We start from the raw sequence: 27709 nt of genomic DNA, 5'->3' as shown, positions 1-27709 counted from the left end.
GAAAATGTGGCTTTACTAACGTTCGACAAATCCGGATCTTTAAATCGTTTCCTAGACACGAAGTAGCTTTGAGCCACAAATAAATTCACGAAATAATTACATCATCCACTTTAAAACTGGTTTTTAACACTGCCGTTCTCGTAATACACAACTACTCGCTTACATAGGTTGAAACTTCTTTACTTTAAAAAAATGGTTAAAATGGCTCTGAACACTATGGGACTTAACATCTGTGGTCATTAGTCCCCTAGAACTTAGAACTACTTAAACCTAACTAACCTAAGGACATCACACACATCCATGCCCGAGGGAGGATTTGAACCTGCGACCGTAGCAGTCGCGCGGTTCCGGACTGCGCGCCTAGAACTGCTAGAACACCGCGGCCGGCCTTATTTACTTAAATGAGTGTGTCTGTACTTAATTGCTGAATGACTGAGATTCACAATATCCTAGCGCAACGCAAACTGAGTGCTCAAAAAAATTACAACCCGACTTCAAATCATTAATTCAAAATAATGGCTCTGACTAAAATGAAATCTTAACAATAACCTATACATTTCATTAAAACACTTACCCCACAAAAATCTTCATTACGTGAACTAATGCAATACAGCGAGCGTCAATACTGCCAGCTAAATAAAAGATTCTAACTGCTAAAGCCTCTATTAATATGCATGTGGTTAGCAAAGGAAAGATTTTGTTGCAAATCAAATAATGTATTTTTACATTAATAATGTGGCTTCTAGTACAAACACGAATATAAATCGTCATTGACATCTACTACAAGGGCATATAATCATGAATAATATTCAATCTCGAAGACGAACATGTACAGATCGTTAGCCTATGCTAACACTTCAGACCTCTACCCTTCATCACTGCTAACTTCTCACATCTAACATCCATCTCTGTTGGTTGTTCGCCCCCAACTGCCCAACAGTACTTTCATCACTGCTGGCGACTAACTTCCAACTCCCCAACACTACCAGCGATTAATTTCCAGCAACGAGTCTGACCAGCCACAGAGTCTCTTACAAAGAAAGCGCAGTCAGAGATCCAATGCAAAGCGCTACACAGCGCTGCCAATACAGAAGCAGCCCACTTACAAGGTGTATGGCTAGCTGAAAAGATGCAGTTAACTATCATCAAACTTCGTGACGATGACTTTTAAATAGACGTAGAGAGCAGCAGTGTTACCGCCTCTAGGTACGAACACAAAAATGAAAACCTCCTTCGCAATTCACGTCTTAGATAAGCAAAAACATAACGATCACACCACACTATAGAGAAGAACATCGGACACATAATTAATGTCCCCCAGGAATCGTCACGGAAATACCTGGTAACACCTCTCAAAGACTTTCGCTTTAAGTCTTCTGGCTAATTTGATGCGGCCCGCCGTAAATTCCTCTCTTATACCAACCTCTTCAGCGCTTGTACCCAATGTACTCAATTATTTTTTGCCTATATTCAAGTATCTGCGTCCCCACATAGTTTAACCTCCTGCAGCTCCCTCCGGTACAACACAAGATAATGCTTGATATCTTAAGATATTTACTATCGCCCTGTCCCTTCTTCTTGTCATTGTTTTCCACACGATCCTCGACTCGCCGATTCTGCGAAGAACCACCTCAGTCATTATTTCATCAGTCCAACAAATTTTCAGTATCCTTCTACTGCAGTGTGTCTCAAACGCTTCGATTTTCCTCTCTTCCAGTTTCCCCAGAGCCCCCGATTCACTCCCGTAGAATGCTGTGCCCCAAACGTACGTTCTCAGAATTTTTTTCTCAAGTTAAGGGCTATGTTTAATACTAGTGGAATTCTTTCGCCCAGGAATACACTCTGCCTTTTATGTGTCCCTTGCTTCCACCACCATGTATTGTTTTGGGTTCAAGGTAGCACAGTTTCCCCACGTTGTCTACTTCGCGGTCCAAAATTTTGATGCTAATTTAATGCTAATATCATTTTTGCTACTTCTTATTATACACGTCTTTCCTCGGTTCATACTCAATCCACAGTGAGTGCTCATTAAACTGTTCATTCCAGGACCCACAATTCTTATTCGCTATGACTGGAGGTACCAACATCATCAACTTTGATAATGGCCTCTTTTCGCTGAGCGAGAGGTTTTTCAGGTGTGTCATGTCCACTTGTAGACACTGAATGATGATTACAACCGCAAGAACAACCATATTGGGGGTTGTTTACTACGTCTAAAAAAAATGGCTCTGAGCACTATGGGACTTAACTTCTGAAGTCATCAGTCTCCTAGAACTTAGAACTACTTAAACCTAACTAACCTAAGGACATCAGACACATCCATGCCCGAGGCAGGATTTGAACCTGTGGCCGTAGCGGTCTCGCGGTTCCAGACTGTAGCGCCTAGAACGTCTCTCTCGTTCTTCCAAATAGTTGTACATACTCTCTTTGAGATTAAGATCGAGTGATTTAGTAGACCACCGAAGAAAGACTTTTCCTATTATGGGATTCCAGTCCGACATCACAACTGATCGTCTCCTTAACTACTTGAATATATGTATATATGTCCAAAAGAATAGCAACCACACATAGATAAAAATATACGGCATGGCTTGACGGCCATTAGGATAGTTTCCGTGTGGAAGCACTCTCCATCCTGAAGCCTTGCGCCAATCCCAGCATGATGCGACGAGTAATGAGTATATACTTGTATGGATATGGTGTCTGTTGTTTCGGACATGTCCGAAAGAACAGACACCATATCCATATAAGTATATAGTTCTGGCAATACCGGCCATGACCTTCCTCTTCTGTGCCGATGCACACATTTTACCCGAACACTTACGGGACTCGGTAAGAATATCTTCCACGAGTAATGAGTGTGTTGGGTAGGGACACTACGAATGTAGTGTGTGGACATACAAGGTGAGAATGTGGGTCTCGCGGAAGGTGTGTGCGAGATAACCCCTGCAGTCGCCATTATCCTCTGTGCCCTCGGTGGCTCAGATGGATAGAGCGTCTGCCATGTACGCAAGAGATCCCGAGTTGGAGTCCCGGTCGGGTCACACATTTTCACCTGTCCCCATTGATATATACTCCTGGAAATGGAAAAAAGAACACATTGACACCGGTGTGTCAGACCCACCATACTTGCTCCGGACACTGAGAGAGGGCTGTACAAGCAATGATCACACGCATGGCACAGCGGACACACCAGGAACCGCGGTGTTGGCCGTCGAATGGCGCTAGCTGCGCAGCATTTGTGCACCGCCGCCGTCAGTGTCAGCCAGTTTGCCGTGGCATACGGAGCTCCATCGCAGTCTTTAACACTGGTAGCATGCCGCAACAGCGTGGACGTGAACCGTATGTGCAGTTGACGGACTTTGAGCGAGGGGGCGTATAGTGGGCATGCGGGAGGCCGGGTGGACGTACCGCCGAATTGCTCAACACGTGGGGCGTGAGGTCTCCACAGTACATCGATGTTGTCGCCAGTGGTCGGCGGAAGGTGCACGTGCCCGTCGACCTGGGACCGGACGCTCGGATGCACGCCAAGACCGTAGGGTCCTACGCAGTGCCGTAGGGGACCGCACCGCCACTTCCCAGCAAATTAGGGACACTGTTGCTCCTGGGGTATCGGCGAGGACCATTCGCAACCGTCTCCATGAAGCTGGGCTACGGTCCCGCACACCGTTAGGCCGTCTTCCTCTCACGCCCCAACATCGTGCAGCCCACCTCCAGTGGTGTCGCGACAGGCGTGAATGGAGGGACGAATGGAGACGTGTCGTCTTCAGCGATGAGAGTCGCTTCTGCCTTGGTGCCAATGATGGTCGTATGCGTGTTTGGCGCCGTGCAGGTGAGCGCCACAATCAGGACTGCATACAACCAAGGCACACAGGGCCAACATCCGGCATCATGGTGTGGGGAGCGATCTCCTACACTGACCGTACACCTCTGGTGATCGTCGAGGGGACACTGAATAGTGCACGGTACATCCAAACCGTCATCGAACCCATCGTTCTACCATTCCTAGACCGGCAAGGGAAGTTGCTGTTCCAACAGGACAATGCACGTCCGCATGTATCCCGTGCCACCCAACGTGCTCTAGAAGGTGTAAGTCAACTACCCTGGCCAGCAAGATCTTCGGATCTGTCCCCCATTGAGCATGTTTGGGACTGGATGAAGCATCGTCTCACGCGGTCTGCACGTCCAGCACGAACGCTGGTCCAACTGAGGCGCCAGGTGGAAATGGCATGGCAAGCCGTTCAACAGGACTACATCCAGCATCTCTACGATCGTCTCCATGGGAGAATAGCAGCCTGCATTGCTGCGAAAGGTGGATATACACTGTACTAGTGCCGACATTGTGCATGCTCTGTTGCCTGTGTCTATGTGCCTGTGGTTCTGTCAGTGTGATCATGTGATGTATCTGACCCCAAGAATGTGTCATTAAAGTTTCCCCTTCCTGGGACAATGAATTCACGGAGTTATTATTTCAATTTCCAGGAGTGTATATATCAGCGCCCGTCCGCAGCTGAAAGTATTAAAATATAATTCTAATTTAGTAATGAGTATAGTGGATAGGGGAGGGAGAGGGAGGGCGTACATAAGAAGTCTGCGACAAGACGGGAATTTGGGTCGGACGGGAAGTGTGCTGGGACAGCCGGCTTTCGCAAAAGTCTAGCGCGGACGTACTGTATGTTTGAGCCTGCGGAGAGCGCTCGCTCGCAGTTGTTTACTTCCAGCGGCTGCCACGAGTCGCTTACATGTACCAGAACCATGGCCAACCGTTTACGAAAATCAACACCGCGATTCACCTTTGCTATTATTTCACCAGACAAAAGGCTCTGAAAATGGAACGGTTCCTACTCGATGTAGCTAAGATCCCAGCTTCCGACACTTGTGCATCCATTTGTCCATCTTAAGCAGTACGGTGTACAAGAAAGTAATCAATGATGCGGCGTGCGTACGAATATTTCGTGACACCAAACATGGACTACGCTTTTACCACACCGACGGCAATGTCGGAGCGGTCACTGTCGACCACTCAAGTTTGGGCATGCACGCCATACGAGTGTTCGAACTTCCATTCTAGCTCCTGGAGGAAGACTTTATCGCGGTCCGCCCCCCCCCCCCCTTCCCCCTCTATGAGCACTTAACGGTGTACGACAGATCACCGATCTCCGTTGACACGTGACATCTTATCTACGAATCAGCGGGTGCCCCGCGGTCGTTGTATACGACGGCCAATCGAAGACCTGTTCCGCATGCGGCAAAGGAGGCCACCTCCGGTCTGAGGATCTTCAGCGGCCCATCGCTCAATGGTTGGCCGCTACCTATCACCTACGCATCGGCGCTCTCTTTTCCTCCCGCCGGCTGGCGTCAGTCGGACCACGTACCAGCGTCACTGCAAGCTGCCACTGATAACGCCGGGGTCGACGCGTCACGCTCACAACCTGACCCGACTCCGACGCCACCGGCAACAGTGACGACCGTCGATTCCCTCGCGGCCAATAAAATGGACGTCAAATCGCTTATCGTCCCCGCGGCGGCCTTCCTCTCTGACTGCCGCAACTCCCTCCCGGCTTTCGACACAGAAGGACGGACACCCAAACAACTTTCACCTAAACGGCGCAAGAGGAGGCGTCGCACGTCCTCGGGACGCGACAACGCACCGCCCGCTGACGCTACAGAGGCCTCGGAGAACCTGCACGACGACGAGAATGACGACGACGACGCGACGTAGGATCTGGCTGCGCAGGTTCCTACTCCGCCGGCTCGCCCGGGTGCACCTGAACCAATGGACACCGATTGGACTGTCGCCATGACGTCGTCCGCTCCTGCGGATGACGTGAACATACGAACGACATACTGACAACGCCATCGATGGCGTGGATTGATGACGTCGACGATGACCTGGACCACACGGTGGGCACGAAGTTACCCCAGGCGAAGACCTAGTGACCCGACGCCAACGCCGTCAGATGGCGTACGGCTGGCCTGAAGCTGCCTCGTCTCTCTTCACTCATTACTAATGCAGTTCCTCTTCAAGGTGAGACTCGAATCCAAACGTACCAAATAGGAACGGTGAACACTAACAACATTAGAGCTCCCGGGTGAATATTCAACTGCTGCAAGAGATGATGTGGGCATGGGACGTGATCTCACTACTATAGAAACAACACTTGGCCCCACTTCCGGACGTCGTGGGTAGTACCACTCATTCCTCCCCTGGTCACCACCGCGGACGTGGCGTAGCCATCGATGCCCGCGAGGGTATCCTGGTAGCTGATGTCACATACCTTCCTACTGCCAACTGCATGGCGATCACCGTCATGGGGAGACATATCGCCAACATTCACGCCCCGTCAGACTCCGTCCGCAGACATGAGTTTTGCTATTTGGGCAGTAAAATAAATGATAATAACCAAACTACAGAGGATATAAAATGTAGACTGGCAATGGTAAGAAAAGAGTTTCTGAAGAAGAAACATTTTAAACATCAAATATGGATTTAAGTGTTAGAAAGTCTTTTCTGAAGTAAGAGTGATTTCAGGTGTGCCGCAGGGGAGTGTCATAGGACCGTTGCTATTCACAATATACATAAATGACCTTGTGGATGACATCGGAATTTCACTGAAGGCCTTATGCAGATGATGCTGTGGTATATCGAGAGGTTGTAACAATGGAAAATAATACTGAAATGCAGGAGGATCTGCAACGAATTGACGCATGGAGCAGGGAATGGCAATTGAATGACAATGTAGACAAGTGTAATGTGCAGCGAATACATAGAAAGATAGATCCCTTATCATTTAGCTACAAAATAGCAGGTCAGCAACTGGAAGCAGTTAATTCCATAAATTATCTGGGAGTACGCATTAGGAGTGATTTAAAATGGAATGTAAAGCTGATCGTCGGTAAAGCAGATGCTAGACTGAGAATCACTGGAAGAACCCTAAGGAAATGAAATCCGAAAACAAAGGAAGTAGGTTACAGTACGCTTGTTCGCCCACTGCTTGAATACTGCTCAAGAGTGTGGGATCTGTACCGGATAGGGTTGATGGAAGAGATAGAGAAGATCCAACGGAGAGCAGCGCGCTTCGTTACAGGATCATTTAGTAATCGCGAAAGCGTTACGGAGATGATAGATAAACTCCAGTGGAAGACTCTGCAGGAGAGACACTCAGTAGATCGGTACAGGCTTTTGTTAAAGTTTCGAGAACATGCCATCACCGAAGAGTCAATCAGTATATTGCTCCCTCCCACGCATATCACGCGAAGAGACCATGAGGATAAAATCAGAGAGATTAGAGCCCACACAGACGCATACCGACAATCCTTCTTTCCACGAACAATACGAAACTGGAATAGAAGGGAGAACCGATAGAAGTACTCAGGGTACACTCCGCCACACACCGTCAGGTGGCTTGCGGAGTATGGCTATAGAAGCAGATGTACACTACTGGCCATTAAAATTGCTACACCAAAAAGAAATGCAGATGATAAACGGGTATTCGTTGGACAAATATATTATACTGCAACTGACATGTGATTATTTTTTCACGTAATTTGAGTGCATAGATCGTCAGAAATGAGTACCAAGAACAACCACCCCTAGCCGTAGTAACGGTATTGACACGCCTGGGTATTGAGTCAAACAGAGCTTGGATGGCGTGTACAGGTACAGCTGCCCATGCAGCTTCAACACGATACCACAGTTCATCAAGAGTAGTGACTGGCGTATTGTGACGAGCCAGTTGCTCGGCCACCAATGACCAGACGTTTTGAAACGGTGAGAGATCTGGAGAACGTGCTGGCCAGGTCGGCATTCGACCATTTTCTGTATCCAGAAAGGCCCGTACAGGGCATGCAACAAGCAGTCGTGCATTATCCTGCAGAAAAGGGTAGAGTCAAGGGTATTAACACATCTGAAATGTAACATCCACTGCTCAAAGTGCAGTCAATGCGAACAAGAGGTGACCCAGATGTGTAACCATACCATCACGCCAGGTGATACGCCAATATGGCGATGACGAATACACGCTTCCAATGTGCGTTCACCGCGATGTCGCCAAACAAGGATCCGACCACCATGATTCTGTAAACAGAACCTGGATTAGTGCAAAAAAATGACGTTTTACCACTCGTGCACCCAGGTTCGTCGTCGAGTACACCATTACATGATCTCCTGTCTGTGATGCAGCGTCAAGGGTAACCGCAGACATGGTCTCCAAGCTGATAGTCCATGCTGCTGCAAACGTCGTCGAACTGTTCGTGCAGATGGTTGTCGTCTTGCAAACGTCCCCATCTGTTGACTCACGGATCGAGACGTGGCTGCACGATCCGTTACAACCATGCGGATAAGATGCCGGTCATCTCAACTGCTAGTGATACGAGGTCTTTGGGACCCAGCACGGCGTTCCGTGTTACCCTTCTGAACCCAACGATTCCATATTCCGCTAACAGTCATTGGATCTCGACCATCGCGAGCAGCAATGTCGCGATACGATAAACCGCAATCGCGATAGGCTACATTTCGACCTTTATCAAAGTCGGAAACGTGATGGTACGCATTTCTCCTCCTTGCACGAGGCATCACAGCAACGTTTCACCAGGCAACGCCGGTCAACTGCTGTTTGTGTATGAGAAATTGGTTGGAAACTTTCCTCATGTCAGCACGTTGTAGGTGTCGCCACCGGCGCCAACCTTGTGTAAATGCTCTGAAAGGCTAGTCACTTGCATATCACAGCATCTTCTTCCTGTCGGTTAAATTTCGCGTCTGTAGCACGTCATCTTCGTGGTGTACAAATTTTAATGGCCAGCAGTGTATTTTTCTGGATTATAGCTATGTATGGAAGTGAAACATCCATACGTAAACAGTTCAGACGTGAAGAGAATGAAGGCTTTTGAAATGTGGTGCTACTGAAGAATGCTGAAGTTCACCTAACTAATGAGGAGGCACTGAATAGGACATATTCTGAGACATCAAGGGATCATCAATTTAGTACTGGAGGGGAGTTTGGGAGGTAAAATAGTAGATGGACTCCAGGAGATGAATACAGTAAACACATTCAAAAGGATGCAAGTTGCAGAAGTTAGTCGGAGATGAAGAGGTTTGCGCAGGATAGAGTAGGATGGAGAGCTGCATCGAACCACTCTTACGACTGAAGACCACAACAACAACAAAATAATATGGGAATCATGCTCAATATATGCTGTTCACTTCAGCCAGCTGGTGGCTGAACATATTTACCTAGTAATGCGCAGCACTGTGAGAGGCTATTTGACCTCTGACTTGTAAGATGTAAATTCTGATTGGATGCCTTGTATCCATAACTTACGTAATTCATTTTGTGCGTGACTGCTACTACTCTAAACATTGTTATTGCGCAAAAATGTTTCATAAAGTCTAGTGTTAGTTCTTTGTACCAAGAGTCTATCTGATGACGCTATTAAAGAGAAACGCATAATTAGGAACATAATAAAAAGAATTTAGCGATCAAGACAAGAGTACATTATTGAGCCAAACATGTTCGCAAACCAATAATAAACTTTGTGTTTGCTTGTGTAGGAAGGGGGGAAGGGAGGAGGGGTGGTCCTCTCTGAATATCAGCTCCGATTTATTACGCATACCACAGTTGGTGAATGGCGGAGGGTACCTTGTTCCACTCGCAAATGGAGCGAGTGAAAAAGGACTGTCTGCACGCCTCCGCACGAGTGCTAATTTCTCTAGCCTTGTCTTCGTTGTCCTTACGCGAAATGTACGTTGACGTAAGCAGACTTGTTCTGCTGTCAGCTTCAAATGCCAGTATTCTAAATTTTATTAGTAGTATTCTTCGAAAAAACGTCGTCTTCTTACGAAGCATTCACATTTGAGTTCAGGGTGCATCTCTGTTGTACTTGAATGTTGACCGAACTTATCGGAAACAAATCTGGCAGCATGCCTTTGAGCTGCTTCGATATCTTCCTTTAAACCGCCATGGTAGGGTTCCCAAACACTCGTGCAGTACTCAACAATAAGTCGCACTAGTATTCTGTACGGGTCTCCTCTATAAATAAGCAACACTTGGCTTCCCTAAAATTCACCAAATAAACCGAAATCGACCATTCACCTTCCCTACTGCCGTCCTTATGCAATAGTTTCATTTCATATCCCTTTGCAACGTCGTTGTTGTAGTTGTGGTCTTCATTCCTGAGACTGCTTTGATGCAGTTCTCCATACTACTCTATCCTGTGCCAGCTTCATCATCTCCCAGTACGTACTGGAGCCTACATCCTTCTGAATCTGTTTAGTGTATTCATCTCTTAGTCTCCCTCCACAATTTTTACCCTCCACGCTGTCCTCCAATGCTAAATTTGTGATCCCTTGATGCCTCAAAACATGTCCTACCAACCGTTCCCTTCTTGTTGTCAAGTTGTGCCTCAAACTCCTCTTCTCCCCAATTTTATTCAATACCTCCTCATTAGTTATGTGATCTACCCATCTAAACTTCAGCGTTCTTCTGTAGCACCACATTTCGAAAGCCCTTGTCCAAACTATTTATCGTCCATTTTTCACTTCCACACGTGGCCACACTCCATACAATTACTTTCAGAAACGACCTCCTGACACTTAAATCTATAGTCGCTGTTAACAAATTTCTCTTCTTCAGAAACGATTTCCTTGCCATTGCCAGTCTACATTTTATATCCTCTCTACTTCGACCATCATCAGTTATTTCGCTCCCCAAATAGCAAAACTCCTTTACTTCTTTAAGTGTCTCATTTCCTAATCTAATTCCTTCAGCATCATCCTATGTAATTCGACTACATTCCATTATCCTCGTTTTGCTTTTGTTGATGTTCATCTTATATCCTCCTCTCAAGACACTCTCCATTCCGTTCAGCTGCTCTTCCAGGTCCTTTGCTGTCTCTGACAGTATTTCAATGTCATCGGAAAACCTCAAAGTTTTTATTTCTTCTCCGTGGATTTTAATTCCTACTCCAATTTTTCTTTTGCTTCTTTTACTGCTTGCTCAATATACAGATTGAATAACATCGGGGATAAGCTATAACCCTGTCTCACTCCCTCCGGCAGACAAGAAAACAATAGAAGTTTTCGATATGTGGTGCTACAGATGAATGCTGAAAGTTAGCTGGATAGATCACGCAACTAATGAGGCGGTACTGATTGAATTGGGGAGAAAATGAATTTGTGGCACAACTTGGCTAGAAGAAGGTATCGGGTAGTAAGACACGTTCTAAGGCATGGAGGGATCACCAATTTGGTATTGGAGGGCAGCGTGGAGGGTAAAAATCGTAGAGGTAGACCAAGAGATGAATACAGTAAGCAGATTCAGAAATATGTCGGTTGCAGTAGGTACTTCGAGATGAAGAAGCTTGAACAGGAAAGAGTAGCATAGAGAGCTCCATCAAACCAGTCTCTGGACTGAAAACCACAACAACAACAACTACGTCATTAGTAATCGACTAAATTATGCTGTTCGTGAAAATGCGTTTTTATTTATTTATTTATTACCGTTCATAAAGCTGTTTGCAAAATAGCTTATAATTTGCTTAATTAACTAGTTTAAAAAAATCAGTTCTCCCAAAAAATTATTTGATATTTTTGTGGGGTTGGGGGCGGGAGAGAGGGATGATAAAACTCCGTGCCGTGTGCCAAATTACTTTGCAACGGTACTGCCTTGCCATCTTGTTTGGCCACTCGTTTTATAGTAATCACGCGGCGACTCCGGTCACGAGCGCACTCAAGGAAACGGAGATGGGGTGATAAGTCTTTATGGAGCAGCATAGAAGTATGGACGTCACATTTCTAAAAAGGCTAGTCGTGTGTAAAATACTGGAATAGATGTCTCGGTTCCACCTTGAAACATGGAGGCTGTGTACGAAATAGACGTCTACACAGCCCGTCTACACAGCCTGTGTACGGAAAAGACGTCTACACAGAGCAGTAACTTGTTCGTTTGACAGGAAGCTGGAAAGAGGTATGGAATGCAAGTGATATGTTTTGCCACAAGAACTACAAAGTCCCCCAATTACCACCTCCAGAATATGATTTTCTCCGACAAGTTTGGTGCCGCCAAACAATGTCCAAAGCGATAGTTTCACATAAATAGGAGTATAATTGCTAATATTCATGAGAGTGAACTAAACATATCTTCCATGAGTGATGTAACCAAAAAATACGACAAAATTGTAATTAATAATAGAAACTAGACATGGAATGAACTTGAAATTCAAAGGCGAATGTAATTGTAATAAATAATAGAAACTAGACATGGAATCAACCTGAAATTCAAAGGCACTGATTGCAGAAGAAGTAGAATAAATAGGTAAAAAACAGCTCATACAAGGTAAGAGTATAAAGAAACAGGTCGAAATTACACTACTGGCCATTAAAACTGCTGCACCACGAAGATAACGTGCTAGAGATGCCAAATTTAACCGACAGGAAGACGATGATGTAATATGCAAATGATTAGCTTTCCAGAGCATTCACACAAGGTTGGCGCCGGTAGCGACACCTACAACGTGCTTACATGAAAGTTTCCAACCGATTTCTCATACACAAACAGCTGTTGACCGGCGTTGCCTGGTGAAACTTTGTTGTGATGCTTCGTGTAAGGAGGAGAAATAGGTACCTTCGCGTTTCCGACTTTGATAAAGGTCGGATTGTAGCCTATCGCGATTACGGTTTATCGTATCGCGACATTGCTGCTCGTGTTGGTCGAGATCCAATGAGTGTTAGCAGAATATGGAATCGGTGGGTTCAGAAGGGTAATACGGAACGCCGTTCTGAATCCCAACCGCTTCGTATCACTAGCAGTCGAGAAGACAGGCACCTTATCCGCACGGTTGTAACGGATCGTGCAGCCCCGTCTCGATCCCTGAGTCAACAGATGGGGACGTTTGCAAGACGACAAACATCTTCACGAACAGTTCGACGACGTTTGCAGCAGCATGGACTATCAGCTCGAAGATCATGGCTGCGGTTACCCTTGACGCTGTATCACAGCCAGAAGCGTCTGCGATGGTGTACTCAGCGATGTTCGACTGCTGCCCTGGCCAACACATTCTCCAGATCTCTCACAAATTGAAAACGTCTGGTCAATGGTGGCCGAGCAACTGGCTAGTCGCAATAAGCCAGTCACAACTCTTGATGAACTGTGGTATCGTGTTGAAGGTGCATGGGCAGCTGCACCTGTACAAGCCATCCAATGTCTGTTTGACTCAATGCCCAGGCGTTATTACGGCCAGAGGTGGTTGTTCTGGGTATTGGTTTATCAGGATCTATGCACCCAAATTGCGTGAAAATGTAATCACATGTCAGTTCCAGTATAATATATTTGTCCTATTAGTACCCTTTCACCATCTGCATTTATTCTTGGTGTAGCAATTTTAATGGCCAGTAGTGTACTGTGCGCGCACAAGACGCGATGCGATGGAGATATGGACTGACCTTTGTGACTTAGGAAAACCACAGGCGTTTGCGGTGCCGAAGGTTGTTGCTTATACAAGGAATATGTGTTCGGTTCTTGCGAAATGGTTCTCAGGCAGGAAAAAGTTAATACAAAGTTCCTACTTTTATTATTACCCAGTATGAGTACTAAAGGTAGAAGAAGGGGAAAGTAAACGTACTGAAAGTGGATACAACCCAACAACTGCGAAAAAGAAACCTTAACGTCACGGATAATAAAAATGAAAAAGATATGTCGACTATCCAAAAACGTTCTTTCTTCCTTTTCTCTAGCATTTATCCCGTCGAATACGGGATCCGCTTTTTCAGGATTTGGCTGTTTATTTGTATTATTTAACATAGTGAGCAGATGCGCTTCCTCATGCCACAGTCGTCGAAGGACCATAATGGAGGGTAACCGTATTCGCCATCTGTGTGTGAAGGGCGCCTTAATTTGCGCGACCTCGTTGGCTAACTTCAATGCTGAATAACTCGGAAACGGCGGAACGTATCGAATTTTCTTTTAGCAATCATTTCTCAGCACAACCTCCCCTGCGACTCACTTACAAGCTTTTCAGACTGTTTCTGACCATCCTGTACAGGTCTTGATCTCTCTCTACAGTTTTACTCCCTTCCTCCCTATTTTTCGGTCCATACAAGTCATTTTCAAAATTCTTCTCTGACAGTTCTGTGCTCTTCTTGTCTCAACTCTTTATCGGCCGCCTATCACTTCCGTACAACGCTGCGCTCCACATAAATATTTCAGAGAAGACTTCGCCACACTTCAATTTACTTTCAGTGTTAACAGATTTTGTTTTTTTGGAAACACTTTTGTTGCTATTTAGCGCTTGTATTTCATAAGCCCTCTACTTCGGCGATCGTCAGTTATTTTACTGCCTAAATAGCAAAACTCGTCGACTACTTTTAATGTCTCATCTCCTAATCAAGTTCTATCAGCACCATTTGTTTCAGTTCGCCTAGATTCAGATCTCTTTTTTTTTTTTTACTGTTCATTTTACAATCTGGGTTCAAGACAATATCTGTTACCAGATTTTGTTTTTTTAGAAACACTTTTGTTGCTACTTAGCGCTTGTATTTCATAAGCCCTCTACTTCTGCGATCGTCAATTATTTTACTGCCTAAATAGCAAAACTCGTCGACTACTTTTAATGTCTCATCTCCTAATCAAGTTCTATCAGCACCATTTCTTTCAGTTCGGCTAGATTCAGATCTCTTTTTTTTTTTTTTTTTTACTGTCCATTTTACAATCTCGGTTCAAGACAATATCTGTTAGCAGATTTTGTTTTTTTAGAAACACTTTTGTTGCTATTTAGCGCTTGTATTTCATAAGCCCTCTACTTCTGCGATCGTCAATTATTTTACTGCCTAAATAGCAAAACTTGTCGACTACTTTTAATGTCTCATCTCCTAATCAAGTTCTATCAGCACCATTTGTTTCAGTTCGGCTAGATTCAGATCTCTTTTTTTTTTACTGTCTATTTTACAATCTCGGTTCAAGACAATATCTGTTACCAGATTTTGTTTTTTTAGAAACACTTTTGTTGCTATTTAGCGCTTGTATTTCATAAGCCCTCTACTTCTGCGATCGTCAATTATTTTACTGCCTAAATAGCAAAACTCGTCGACTACTTTTAATGTCTCATCTCCTAATCAAGTTCTATCAGCACCATTTGTTTCAGTTCGGCTAGATTCAGATCTCTTTTTTTTTTACTGTTCATTTTACAATCTCGGTTCAAGACAATATCTGTTACGTTCAATTGCTCTTCCAAGTCCTTTTCTGTCCCTGGCACGATTACAGTGTCATTTGTTTCTTACCCCTGAATTTTAATTCCTTTCCATATCTAACTTCAGTTCCCTTTCCAATTTTTGCTTTGTTTCCTTTACTACTAACTGCGAGGGATAGGTTAGAACACTATCTCATTCGAAACTTCCTGGCAGATTAAAACTGTGTGCCCGACCGAGACTCGAACTCGGGACCTTTGCCTTTCGCGGGCAAGTGCTCTACCAACTGAGCTACCGAAGCACGACTCACGCCCGGTACTCACAGCTTTACTTCTGCCAGCTGTGAGTACCGGGCGTGAGTCGTGCTTCGGTAGCTCAGTTGGTAGAGCACTTGCCCGCGAAAAGCAAAGGTCCCGAGTTCGAGTCCCGGTACTCACAGCTGGCAGAAGTAAAGCTGTGAGTACCGGCGTGAGTCGTGCTTCGGTAGCTCAGTTGGTAGAGCACTTGCCCGCGAAAGGCAAAGGTCCCGAGTTCGAGTCTCGGTCGGGCACATAGATTTAATCTGCCAGGAAGTTTCATATCAGCGCACACTTCGCTGCAGAGTGAAAATCTCATTCTGGAAACTATCTCATTCCCTTCCCAACTACGTCTTCCCTTTCACGCCATTCGACTAAAAATTTCCGTCTGGTTTCTGTACATAGTATTTACAACTTTTCGTTTCCTGTGTTCCTACATAATTTCAAAAATTTCTTCAATCTATCTCCTAAGATAAGTAGTAGGATTTTCCTATATCTCACGAAAACCGAACTGATCTCCCACAAGGTCGGCTTCTAGCGGTTTTTAGATTCTCCTGTAAAAAGTTCGTGTTATTATTTTGAACCAATGACTAATTGATCTGATTGTTAGATAACATTCATATACTGACACCACTTACAGTCTTTGCAATAGAAATAATCACATTCTTCTTATTGAAGTCTGCGGGTATTTCGCTCACTTGATTTATCTGGCATTCAAGGTAGAATACTTGTGTCATGAGTGGCTTTTCTAAGTATCTCAGTATTGTTCAGACTTAGCTCTTCTAGGCCTCTGTCAGTTCCCGCAATATCATTACCACTCACTCGCCATACTCACCATAATATTCTGTGACTGAAGAATTAATATTATCCTGCAAATAGTTTTAATGTGTTGCACAACACTTAAATACGCAGAAAGCGTAATATTTGCAAATGACGTACAAAACACAATCTCATGTCTCACAACAACAAAACAGAAGAAAATGCCGGAATCTGCTTATAGCGGTTTCTAGACATGATTTCTTCATTTCATTGTAAATTCAGTCACACCTGTGAATGACGTGTGTTCCTAGGTACACTCTCCTCCAGGTACAATACTCTCCGCTACTAGATGGTTAGGTTAGATATTGTTTCGAAAGAAAGAAGGAAGATTGTATTTAACGTCCAGTCGACATCTAAGACATTAGAGACGGAGCACAAGCTCGGATTTTGTCAAGGTGGGGGGAGGAAACCATCCGTGCCCTCTAAAAGAAACCATCCCGGCACTTACCTGAAGCTATTTAGGGAAATCACGGAAAACCTAAATCTGGATGGCCGGACGTGCGTTTGAACCGTCGTCCTCCGGAATGCGACCCCAGTGTGCTAACCAGTCCAATTCGCCGTTCTTAAAAACGTGAAGAATTCTCTGATGGACAGCTACCACAATAAGCCTGTGATACCAAATACCTGTTGTATGTTTCTCGACATCCATAGGAGGTGTCAGCTTTTTGCCTTTTTCTAACGTGTGACACACTGTGCATCCGTTTATCGCAGCCCGTTCACTGGGCACCATGCACGATGACGCAATGGCATCATACGACTGATACTCCCTCTCGCACACTCATCCACGGAATGACTCGTCACTAGAATAGAGTTCACCCAGTCATCCGAATGGTATGCGACAAGCAACTTCCGAACTGTCTCGCAGGCCGCGGGTGACTCAAAAGGTGTCAGCTCAAACAGACCAACCTCAGCAAGTAACACCACAACAAACGTGAGGCTGGGTCTGCAGATCGATCTCTACTGGACGAAGGTGAGTCATATTAAAACCGTAAACAGGTTTTAAATATTGTTTATTCTGCGTATGTGGCACCAAAAAAATGACTCTGAGCACTATGGGACTTGACTTCTGAGGCCATCAGTCCCCTAGAACTTAGAACTACTTAAACCTAACTAACCTAAGGACATCACACACATCCATGCCCGAGGCAGGGTCCGAACCTGCGACCGTAGCGGTCGCGCGGTTCCAGACTATAGCGCCTAGAACCGCTCGGTCACTCTGGCCGGCCATATGTGGCACAAAGCTGTACGATTTCTCTAAATGATCACCCGAGTACAATGTTGGTCAACGCTTGCAACGAGCTTCAATTTACGTGCTCCATCTTCTTCAGAACGGAACTTGTTGGAGTAATGCTACCGAACGTCACCCTGCTGTTTTCCTTCACAATGGCTTTAACAACTCTACCGTTTTCTGAGGTAACAGACCGATGTGCCTTAAGTAACACCCACGGACTAACACTTTTTACGAACATCCGACTCCATTCGAAGAATCTGCTGCCGTGGCAGACATGGATCTTCATTCTGGTGTATGTTTAAGTCGATTTCGTATCTTCTCAACGCAGAAACCTAATAACAGAACACTGTTTGTTAGTGGGATGGCCATACTAGCACTCTTAGTGTGTCGTTGTTAGTAGAGCTTTCAAAGCTGGGAGTAACTACACCTGAGATATAAAGTGAAATTTTCTGGGGGGCACAAACCAGAAGGGTTCGATTGTGTTTCAGCTATGAAACTAAATTTTTTTCGAGAGATGATTACTGTTATCACCCGCCAGGTTCCTGGACTTGGGTAGGCGCGCCGGCCCCGGATCGAATCCGTCCGCTGGATTAACGACGAGGGGCGGAGTGCCAGCCAGACTGGATGTGGTTTTTAGGCGGTTTTCCACATCCCACTAGGTGAATACTGGGCTGGTCCCCACGTCCCGCCTCAGTTACACGACTCGCAGACATTTGAAACACGTTCGCACTATTTTATACTTTACAGTAGACGCAGAAAGCTGGGGTACACTGATTCCGTTCCAGGAGGTGCAGGGCGGTGGCAGGAAGGGCATCCAGCCAACCCTTTAAACTAACCATACCACGTCCTTTTGTAACCTTGCCGACCCTGCAACATGCAGGACAAAGGCAAAACCGAAAGAAAGAAAGAAAGAAAGAAAGATGTTTACTACTATCACAGTTTTGAAATACAATAATAAGGCAACACATTTTCTTTCTCGACTTCTTTCAGTTGAAAAAAATTTCGAATTTCTTGTGGAACATCGTGGAATATTCCCGCTTCAGCCACTATACTTTTACTAAGTTAAGACAGGGGGTAGGGCTATACATAGCTTTCAAAATGGCGTCTGTGTTGGAGGTGCGTTCCAAGCAAAGAGCTGTCACTGAGCTTCTTTTGGCGGAAAACCACAACATCGCAGACATTCACAGATGCTTGCAGAATGTCTACGGGGACCTGTCAGTGTACAAAAGCACGGTGAGTCGTTGGGCAAGGCGTCTGTCATCATCGCAACAAGATCGTGCAAACCTGTCCCAACTCCCACGTGCCGGCCAGTCGTATACAGCTTTGACTCCTGCAATGTTGAAACGTGAAGACACTCTCCATCGAGGCTATCGATGGATCACAATCAGTCACCTCGTTGCTCAACAGGACGGCTCCGACTGACACACTCGTCCAACATTTGGAGTTCTCAAATGTGTGTGTCCGTTGGGTTCTTCGCCACCTAACAGAAGACCATAAACAGACAGGACCATTTGTACGCAATTGCTTGCGCGTTGCCAGGCTGATCGTAGCAATTTTTTCCCGGACATCGTCACAGGCGATGAAACATGGGTTCATCGCTTCGAACCGGAAATAAAAAGGAAATGGTGTCACACCACCTCTCCTTCGAAGATAAAGTTCGAAGCCATGCCCTCAGCCGGTAAAGTCATGGCAACGCTCTTCTGGGACTCTGAAAAGGTTATTCTGTTTATTTCCTTACTCATGGTGCAACGATCAACTCGGTTTGCGTTACCTTCACAGAATTGAAGAAAAGACTTCAGCCTGTTCGTCGCCAAAAAAACGCAAATGGTTTTCTTTATGATAACTCAAGGCCTCAGACAAGTCTGTGCACCCGAGAGGAGCTCACAGAACTTCATTGGACTGTTCTTCCTCGTCCAACCTAGAACCCGTATCTTTCAACTTCTGTCTTCCATATTTTGGCCCAATAATGGACGTACTGTGCGGGTAGCAGTACGTGGGTAATGGGGAGCTTATTGATACAGCAAAATTTTGATCCCTACGTCTACCAGTAGAGTCGTACCACGCGAGTGCACAGGCCCTCCGAGTAAGGTGGCATAAGGCCAGTGCACTGAGCGGAGTTTATGTTGAAAAATATGATTTTGTAGCCAAAACAGTGGGGAGTATTGGAACCCTGAATAAAACCAACCTGCTTTCAAACAAAAATGTGTTGCATTACATACTGAACGTCCCCCCTAGACTCTTACCGGCATGGAATGGTTCGATGTACTTCTGAAGAATGTACTTCCAAGCTATTTGTAACCAAAACCCCAAAAGCATTACCAATAGTTGCTGGGGACGAGAACAAGCAAAGTGACGAACAACCATATCGAGGACGACTAGACTCATTTACAATATGTGTATCACCAAAAAACAGTTATGAAACATAATTTCGTGGCAACTAATTTTCACTATTTCGTAGCCAGATGGCAGACTTTGAAGCTCAAAGTGATTTACACTAAGTGCACATACACGGCTTTTAGCTTTAAAGTCTGCCAGGTGATGACAAAATAGTGGAAACTAGTTGCCACAAAATAAGAAATAATTGGTTGTGTATGGTAGAGCCAGTGATGGAAGGCATGGGATATGGGGACAGGAGTGATTAGGTAAATGTCTTAGGATCGGAAGATTTGGTTGTCTGGGAGGGAAAGATCGTGCGTTTGCACTGGAAGAGGGTATGGAACATGTGTAGCTGCTAAATAGATTGGGCGTGTTAGTGTTAGCAACAATGGGAGAAAGGAAAGTGTTATGAGAGTAATTTTGATGGATATTAGATTCTATGGAAATATTCCATGTGGATGAGGAGAATGGGGAATATGATACGCGAGATGGAATGCATGGGTTTTGAAAATTGTGAGGGACTGTTAGAAACTGAATGGAGTGCATATATAGTGGCGGAGAAAAACTGGCTGGATACAATCATCATTTTCAGCTAGCATTTTTAGTTTATTGTGAGCTATCCTTCAATGGTTAGTAATGAGTGGTCCATTAGTGCGTGCTACCCTCTTCTAGCCACCAGTTGCACATCATTACCCTAGCAGCATATACTGCACATGCCTCAATATCATCAGTTTTCAAAATCCTTTTGTCCCTTGGAAGTATGTCACATGTAGATATTGAGCTCTTTGGCATTTTACATCTGCTTTCAGGTTCCCACTTTGACAATTATGCTTCAACTGAGCACTTTGTAACACTGACTTCCCTAGACACACATGACATGGCGCTCCTAGATCTGCAAATGCACACACCATGTACAAAGGTCTCTACGTATTATAATGTGATGCAAGCTTGGCCGGCGAATTTCATTGATGAAATCTTCTCGGGCTACCAGTCTAGTTGTGGTGTCAGAGCGTTTCGACAAGTTTCCTACCCATCATCTTCAGGCGCAGTCTCAGGTTCATGTCAGATTCCACTGGACCGCACGCTGCTTTGGCGGCGGCTCAAAGGGTGGGCAGTCATGTTCCTCAGAAGAGATATCGCGGTCGGTGAATGTAGTGAGTGGAGGGCGATGAAGTGGAGAGGATCTGGGCGTTGAGTCCTGGTGCTGCATCTCCCTTCCGCATGCTGCCTCTACTGGCTTCACATCCTGATGTATTTTTGCTACGGCTCGAGAAAGGTGCTGTGCCATGGAAATGAGTTCTGGGATTCGGACGTCAAAGACACAGTGGAAACAAGAGTAAGTGACAATCTTGTCAACTGGGGGTTGGGTTGTTGGGGGAAGAGACCCAACTGCTAAGTCATCGGCCTCATCGCATTGGGGAAGGATGTCGGCCGTGCCCTTTCAAAGGAACCAACCCGGCACTTGCCTGGAGCGATTTAGGGAAATCACAGAAAACCTAAATCAGGATGGCCGGACGCGGGATTGAACCGTCGTCCTCCCGAATGCGAGTCCAGTGTGCTAACCACTGTTGTCAACTGGGGCAGTGGTTTACATCTGAACTTGGTGTGGGATGCTGTGTTACCAAAAATACACCACGAATGTTCTGACAGAAAGTGGCGGAGTCAGCTGGCGAAATAGGCAGCACGAAGAACCGATGCCTGGACCTTCATCCACCCTGGTGGGGGTTCCCTGCATGACTGGCGTGACGTATGTCTGGAGGCGTGGAAGTGGCTCACATGTTAGCCCTCAGCAGAGGAGCCGCGTTCCAGCGGAACTGGACACGAACCCGACTCTTCTCCTGATGATAACGATTAGACTACTTGTCTAAACGTTGCCACAACACGCTGCCATGAGCCAGATGATAATCCGAGAAGACTTCACCAATCTTAGTATATTAGTACTAGTCTGGTTTATTTTCAGAATTTAGATTCATTCGGAGAATTCTTTATGAGAGACGAAATTTTCACAATCGTTGATGTACTACACTACTGGCCATTAAAATTGCTACACCACAAAGATGAAGTGCTACAGACGCGAAATTTAACCGACAGGAAAAAGATGCTGTGATATGCAAATTATTAGCTTTTCAGATCATTCACGCAAGGTTGGCGCCAGTGGCGACAACTACAACGTGCTGACTTGAGGAAATTTTCCAACCGATTTCTCATACACAAATAGCAGTTGACCGGCGTTGCCTGGTGAAACGTTGTTGTGATGCCTCGTGTAAGGAGGAGAAATGCGTTCCATCACGTTTCCGACTTAACGGTCGGATTGTATCCTATCGCAATTGCGGTTGTTCGTATCGCGACATTGCTGCTCGCGTTGGGCGAGATCCAATGACTGTTAGCAGAATATGGAACCGGTGGGCTCAGGAGGGTAATACGGAACGGCGGTCTGGATCCCAACGGTCTCGTATCACTAGCAGTCGAGATGACAGTTATTTTATCCGCATGGCTGTAACGGATCGTGCAGCCACGTCTCGATCCCTGAGTCAACAGATGGGGACGATTACAAGACAACAACCATCTGCACGAACAGTTCGACGACGTTTGCAGCAGCATGGACTACCAGCTCGGAGACCACGGCTGCGGTTACCATTGACGCTGCATCACAGACAGGAGCGGCTGCGATGGTGTACTCAACGACGAACCTGGGTGCACGAATGGAAAAACGTCGTTTTTTCGGAATATCCAGTTTCTGTTTACAGCATCATTATGGTCGCATCCGCGTTTGGCGACATCGCGATGAACACACATTGGAAGTCTGTATTCGTCATCTCCATACTGGCGTATCACCAGGCGTGATGGTATCGGGTGCCATTGACTACACGTCTCTCTCGTTCGCATTGACGGCACTTTTAACAGTGGACGTTACGTTTCAGATATGTTACGACCCGTGGCTCTACCCTTCACGCGATTCCTGCGAAACCCAACATTTCAGCAGGATAATGTACGGCCGCAGGTTCCAGGTCGTATACGGGCCTTTCTGGATACAAAAAATGTTCGACTGCTTCCCTGGTCAGCACATTTTCCAGATCTTTCACCAACTGAAAATGTGTGGTTAATGGTGGCCGTGCAACTGGTTCGTAGCAATACGCCAGTCACTACTCTTGATGGACTGTAGTATCGTGTTGAAGCTGCATGGCCATCAGTACCTGTACACGCCATCAAAGCTCTGTTTGCCTCAATGCCCAGGCGTATCACGGCCGTTATTTCGGCCAGAGGTGGTTGTTCTGACTATTGATTTCTCAGGATCTATGCACCCATATTGCGTGGAAATGTAATCACATGTCAGTTCTAGTATAATATATTTGTCCAATGAATACCCGTTGATCATCTGCAGTTCTTCTTGGTGTAGCAATTTCAATGGCCGGTAGTGTATTTTACGCGGTCGCTCGTGGCAGGGGATGCGGCGAGCGTGACCTGCTGACTGACCTGTATCACGAAGGCTCCCGCGGCGACGGCCCATCCGCTGGAGCAGGTAGGCGCCGTGGACGCCGGGGCCACGTCGCCGCTGTAGCTGCGCTGCAGGCGCGGGCCCCTCATCTTACGTCACCACCTGCGGGCAAGACAGCGGCCAATGCGAGCGCGAAGAGGCGACGGGACGCTGCAGCTGCTGCCGCCGCTGCGTGCGCGCACCGACGTGATGCAACTGAACTGCATCGCTGTCCGGCTGTCTGCCACAGAGTTTGCTTCGTAGCTTGAATGGAATGACGTCCAACTTCTCGCCACAGACGTCAGACATGCTTCACTGTTTGCCACTAAATATTCAACACCAGGAAGGATACCAGTAAGGAAGAATACATTCTTACAATCTTCAACATGGCTGTGAGACGATAACTGTACAAAAATATGATATTTATACTTGTGAATACATTATGGGAGTGGCAGTGATCAATGTGTTATAAATATTTACTATTACAAACAGTCTTGATCACGATTTATTTATCAAGGTGACCGGTTTCGACCACTTTACATTGTAATTTTATTTCACCAAACGTTATTTTATTACAATGTAAAGATAAAGATACATTGTAATTTTATTTCACCAAACATTATTTTATGACTGACTATCTGTTTTAGAATTTTTGCTTAAACGCTTTTAGACTGTATAATGCTAATTCACATCCTTTTATTTTTGACACTATGGCTCATAGTATTATAATTTTAAATTCCTTCCATTTTCATTATTTTTATTTGTTTATAAGACTGGCATACAAATTAAGGAATAGCAGTGCCTTTTAAAAATTGGCACATGTAATTTACATACGAACTTTATAGACCATATTTCATAAATATAGACAACTACTTCGTATCGTATTTGTGCAGCATGTAGTAAAGATGTCAGCTAAAGATTATTGCAGCCTACTCGTTGAAAATTGTTTCAATAAAGACATGTTGCTGCTGAATAATACATCGCCTGACGTGACAGTCTTCGCCATTCCACTTTCACAACAAATTCGTTAGAAAGAAGCCTGCTGCCACATCTTTGCACTGGCGTTTGTCCTCACTATGGCAACCACTAGTTCGCCTATAGACTTTACAACAACTTTAATGGAAAGAAGCCTGCTGCCTCATCTTTGGTACGGCGTCCAACTTCACCATCGCAACCAGTGGTTCCAAATGGTTCACTAACAGGCCTTGAGAGGGCAACCCATGTACTGCTAAATCGAAGTTCATTTATCCTACATATTTAAATGTTTTTAACGCTTCTTAATTGACAATAGCTGTTTAACAAGCTAAGTTTAGTGTGTATTTATTTTTAATTCTTGAAAATGATCTCTTAACTAAGAAATTTTATATTGTTATTCGACTTATAACTCATTTGTTAGTAATGACATCATGCCGTCAGAAGTGGGCGGAGCCTCCATTACATATAGTAAGACGTGCACTGGGTTCTCCAGTACTGATTCTCCAACAGAAAGAGGTTCCTACTCAATGGTAATTCATCGTTTTATTGCTTTTTTAACTTTATCTATTTTCTTTAATGTGTGTAGCCCTCTAATTATAGCTTTATATACAACTTGTAGGTCTGAAGATGACCACAGCAGTGGTCGAAACCGGTCACCTTGATAAATAAGTCGTGATCAAGAGTGTTTTTAATAGGAAATAAAAAAATTATATTTATAATCTAGCCAACCGACTACGGGTGTGTAACTTGATAAAAAGTGCTGCAGTCAATGATGGATACGAACCAACTATCGTGGATAATTCAGTTATCTCCTTATGACAATACTGAAGGGCGATATGTTTTAATTGATAAAAAGTATTCAAAAGTCAAGATCACAAAAATATCTTTTATTCGAGACGAACAATTTCAACAGTCTTTGCTGTCATCTTGGACTCTTAAACATCTTTTTGTAGTGAAACAAGTTTATTTTACGCTGAACCTCATACATGAGAGGTCAAGTAGATAAAACTCAGTACATTATAAAAGTTTGTCATCGCTGCATGTCTTCAAATACTTCAGCGATGACAAACTCTTATGGTAAGCTGACTTTTATCCACTTGATTTCTCTTGTATGAGGTTCAGCGCAAAATGAACAAAAAGATGTTTAAGACTTGAAGATGAGTCAAAGACTGTTGAAACCGGTTGTCCTGAATAAAAAATATTTTGTGCGATCTTAGATTTTGAATGGTTTTTAATAGTGGATAATATTGTCAAAAAATAAAACTAGCAATAGTCACCACTCTTGGCACTTCTCCTAATAGCCAACAAGGAAAAGATATTTTGTTTCTCTATACTGTTTCTAGGACCTGTATGTTGCTGGATTCGACGTCTCCTCCTAAATAAATACTTTAAAGTAGCGTTTTCTGCTAAAAACAGCTTAAAAGATTATCTTATTCGTAGTTTGGAACCAGTGCATGCTCCCTTATAAAATTCAACTGTCTATCAAATTAGCTGTGACACATGTCCAGCCTGTTATATAGGACGAGCAACTGCTGTTAGATATATCATATACAGGGTGGCTCATTGATAGTGACCGGGCCAAATATCTCATGGAATAAGCGTCAAACGAAAAACTACAAAGAACGAAACTCGTCTAGCTTGAAGGGGGAAACCAGATGGCGCTATGGTTGGCCCGCTAGATGGCGCTGCCATTGGTCAAACGGATGTCAATTGCGTTTTTTTTAAATAGGAACCCCCATTTTTTAATTACATATTCGTGTAGTACGTAAAGAAATATGAATGTTTTAGTTAGACCACTTTTTTCGCTTTGTGATAGATGGCACTGTAATAGTCACAAACATATGGCTCACAATTTTAGACGAACAGTTGGTAACAGGTAGGTTTTTTAAACTAAAATACAGAAAGTAGGTACGTTAAAACATTTTATTTCGGTTGTTCCAATATGATACATGTACCTTTGTGAACTTATCATTTTTGCGAATGCACGCTGTTACAGCGTGATTACCTGTAAATACTTCATTAGTGCAATAAAGGTTCACAATGATGTCCGTCAACCTCAATGCATTTGGCAATACGTGTAACGACATTCCTCTCAACAGCGAGTAGTTCGCCTTCCGTAATGTTCGCAGATGCATGGACAATGCGCTGACGCATGTTGTCAGGCATTAAATATTATCTTCTTATAAAGTATTTTATACGAATAGATTATTTCGCTCTTGAATCTATTAATCTGTTGTTACATACCAGTACAGTCTCCTCATCGATCTTTTCGGTATAATAACCACCTATTCTTGCTTTTTCTCAGTGTTAACGTTTTTAGGTAAGTGTTTGGATTTTCTGATGAACACACACATAGTCAGCGCCGAAAGCAAGTTAATGTAAAATTTCGTTGCAACCAGTTGCCTGCATTATACATATCAGAAGAATGCGTTATTACATTTGTAGGCAATTTGGTGTTGTACAGAGTGCGAAATTCACACATAGGTTCCACCTTAGACAGCAACAAATGCTCTAACCAGGCAGTGCACTGGGTGGATGTAATCTTGAGTGGAAGACACGTGTACGTCTTTCCATGCTGTTTCAACCCTGTGCCTGAGTTGATCTACATCTGCGTCCATACTCTGAAAACCACCTTGAGGTACATGGCGGAGGAAATGTCCCGTTGTATCAGTTATTAGGGTTTCTTCCTACTCCAATCACATACACTCCTGAAAATGGAAAAAAGAACACATTGACACCGGTGTGTCAGACCCACCATACTTGCTCCGGACACTGCGAGAGGGCTGTACAAGCAAATGATCACACGCACGGCACAGCGGACACACCAGGAACCGCGGTGTTGGCCGTCGAATGGCGCTAGCTGCGCAGCATTTGTGCACCGCCGCCGTCAGTGTCAGCCAGTTTGCCGTGGCAGACGGAACTCCATCGCAGTCTTCAACACTGGTAGCATGCCGCGACAGCGTGGAAGTGAACCGTATGTGCAGTTGACAGACTTTGAGCGAGGGCGTATAGTGGGCATGCGGGAGGCCGGGTGGACGTACCGCCGAATTGCTCAACACGTGGGGCGTGAGGTCTCCACAGTACATCGATGTTGTCGCCAGTGGTCGGCGGAAGGTGCACGTGCCCGTCGACCTGGGACCGGACCGCAGCGACGCACGGATGCACGCCAATACCGTAGGATCCTACGCAGTGCCGTAGGGGACCGCACCGCCACTTCCCAGCAAATTAGGGACACTGTTGCTCCTGGGGTATCGGCGAGGACCATTCGCAACCGTCTCCATGAAGCTGGGCTACGGTCCCGCACACCGTTAGGCCGTCTTCCGCTCACACCCCAACATCGTGCAGCCCGCCTCCAGTGG

The 27709-nt window shown here is 45.1% G+C and overlaps 1 protein-coding gene across 6 annotated transcripts in view; it reads right to left on the bottom strand.

Moving 5' to 3' along the window:
* LOC126354141 (uncharacterized) overlaps positions 1 to 27709 on the bottom strand; it is a 331010-nt gene that overhangs the window by 167001 nt on the left and 136300 nt on the right. For all 6 annotated transcript variants that reach the window (XM_050003547.1, XM_050003548.1, XM_050003545.1 and 3 more), the window contains exon 2: positions 23375 to 23498. In XM_050003547.1, coding sequence (XP_049859504.1) covers positions 23375 to 23485 — 111 coding nt within the window. In that variant the 5' untranslated portion in view covers positions 23486 to 23498. The remainder of the gene's footprint in view (positions 1 to 23374; positions 23499 to 27709) is intronic.

The sequence above is a fragment of the Schistocerca gregaria genome, chromosome 3, assembly GCF_023897955.1.
Source record: "Schistocerca gregaria isolate iqSchGreg1 chromosome 3, iqSchGreg1.2, whole genome shotgun sequence".
Taxonomy (NCBI): Eukaryota; Metazoa; Arthropoda; class Insecta; order Orthoptera; family Acrididae; genus Schistocerca; species Schistocerca gregaria.
The sequence above is the reverse complement of the archived record's forward strand: the minus strand, read 5'-3'. Positions and strand labels throughout refer to the sequence as shown.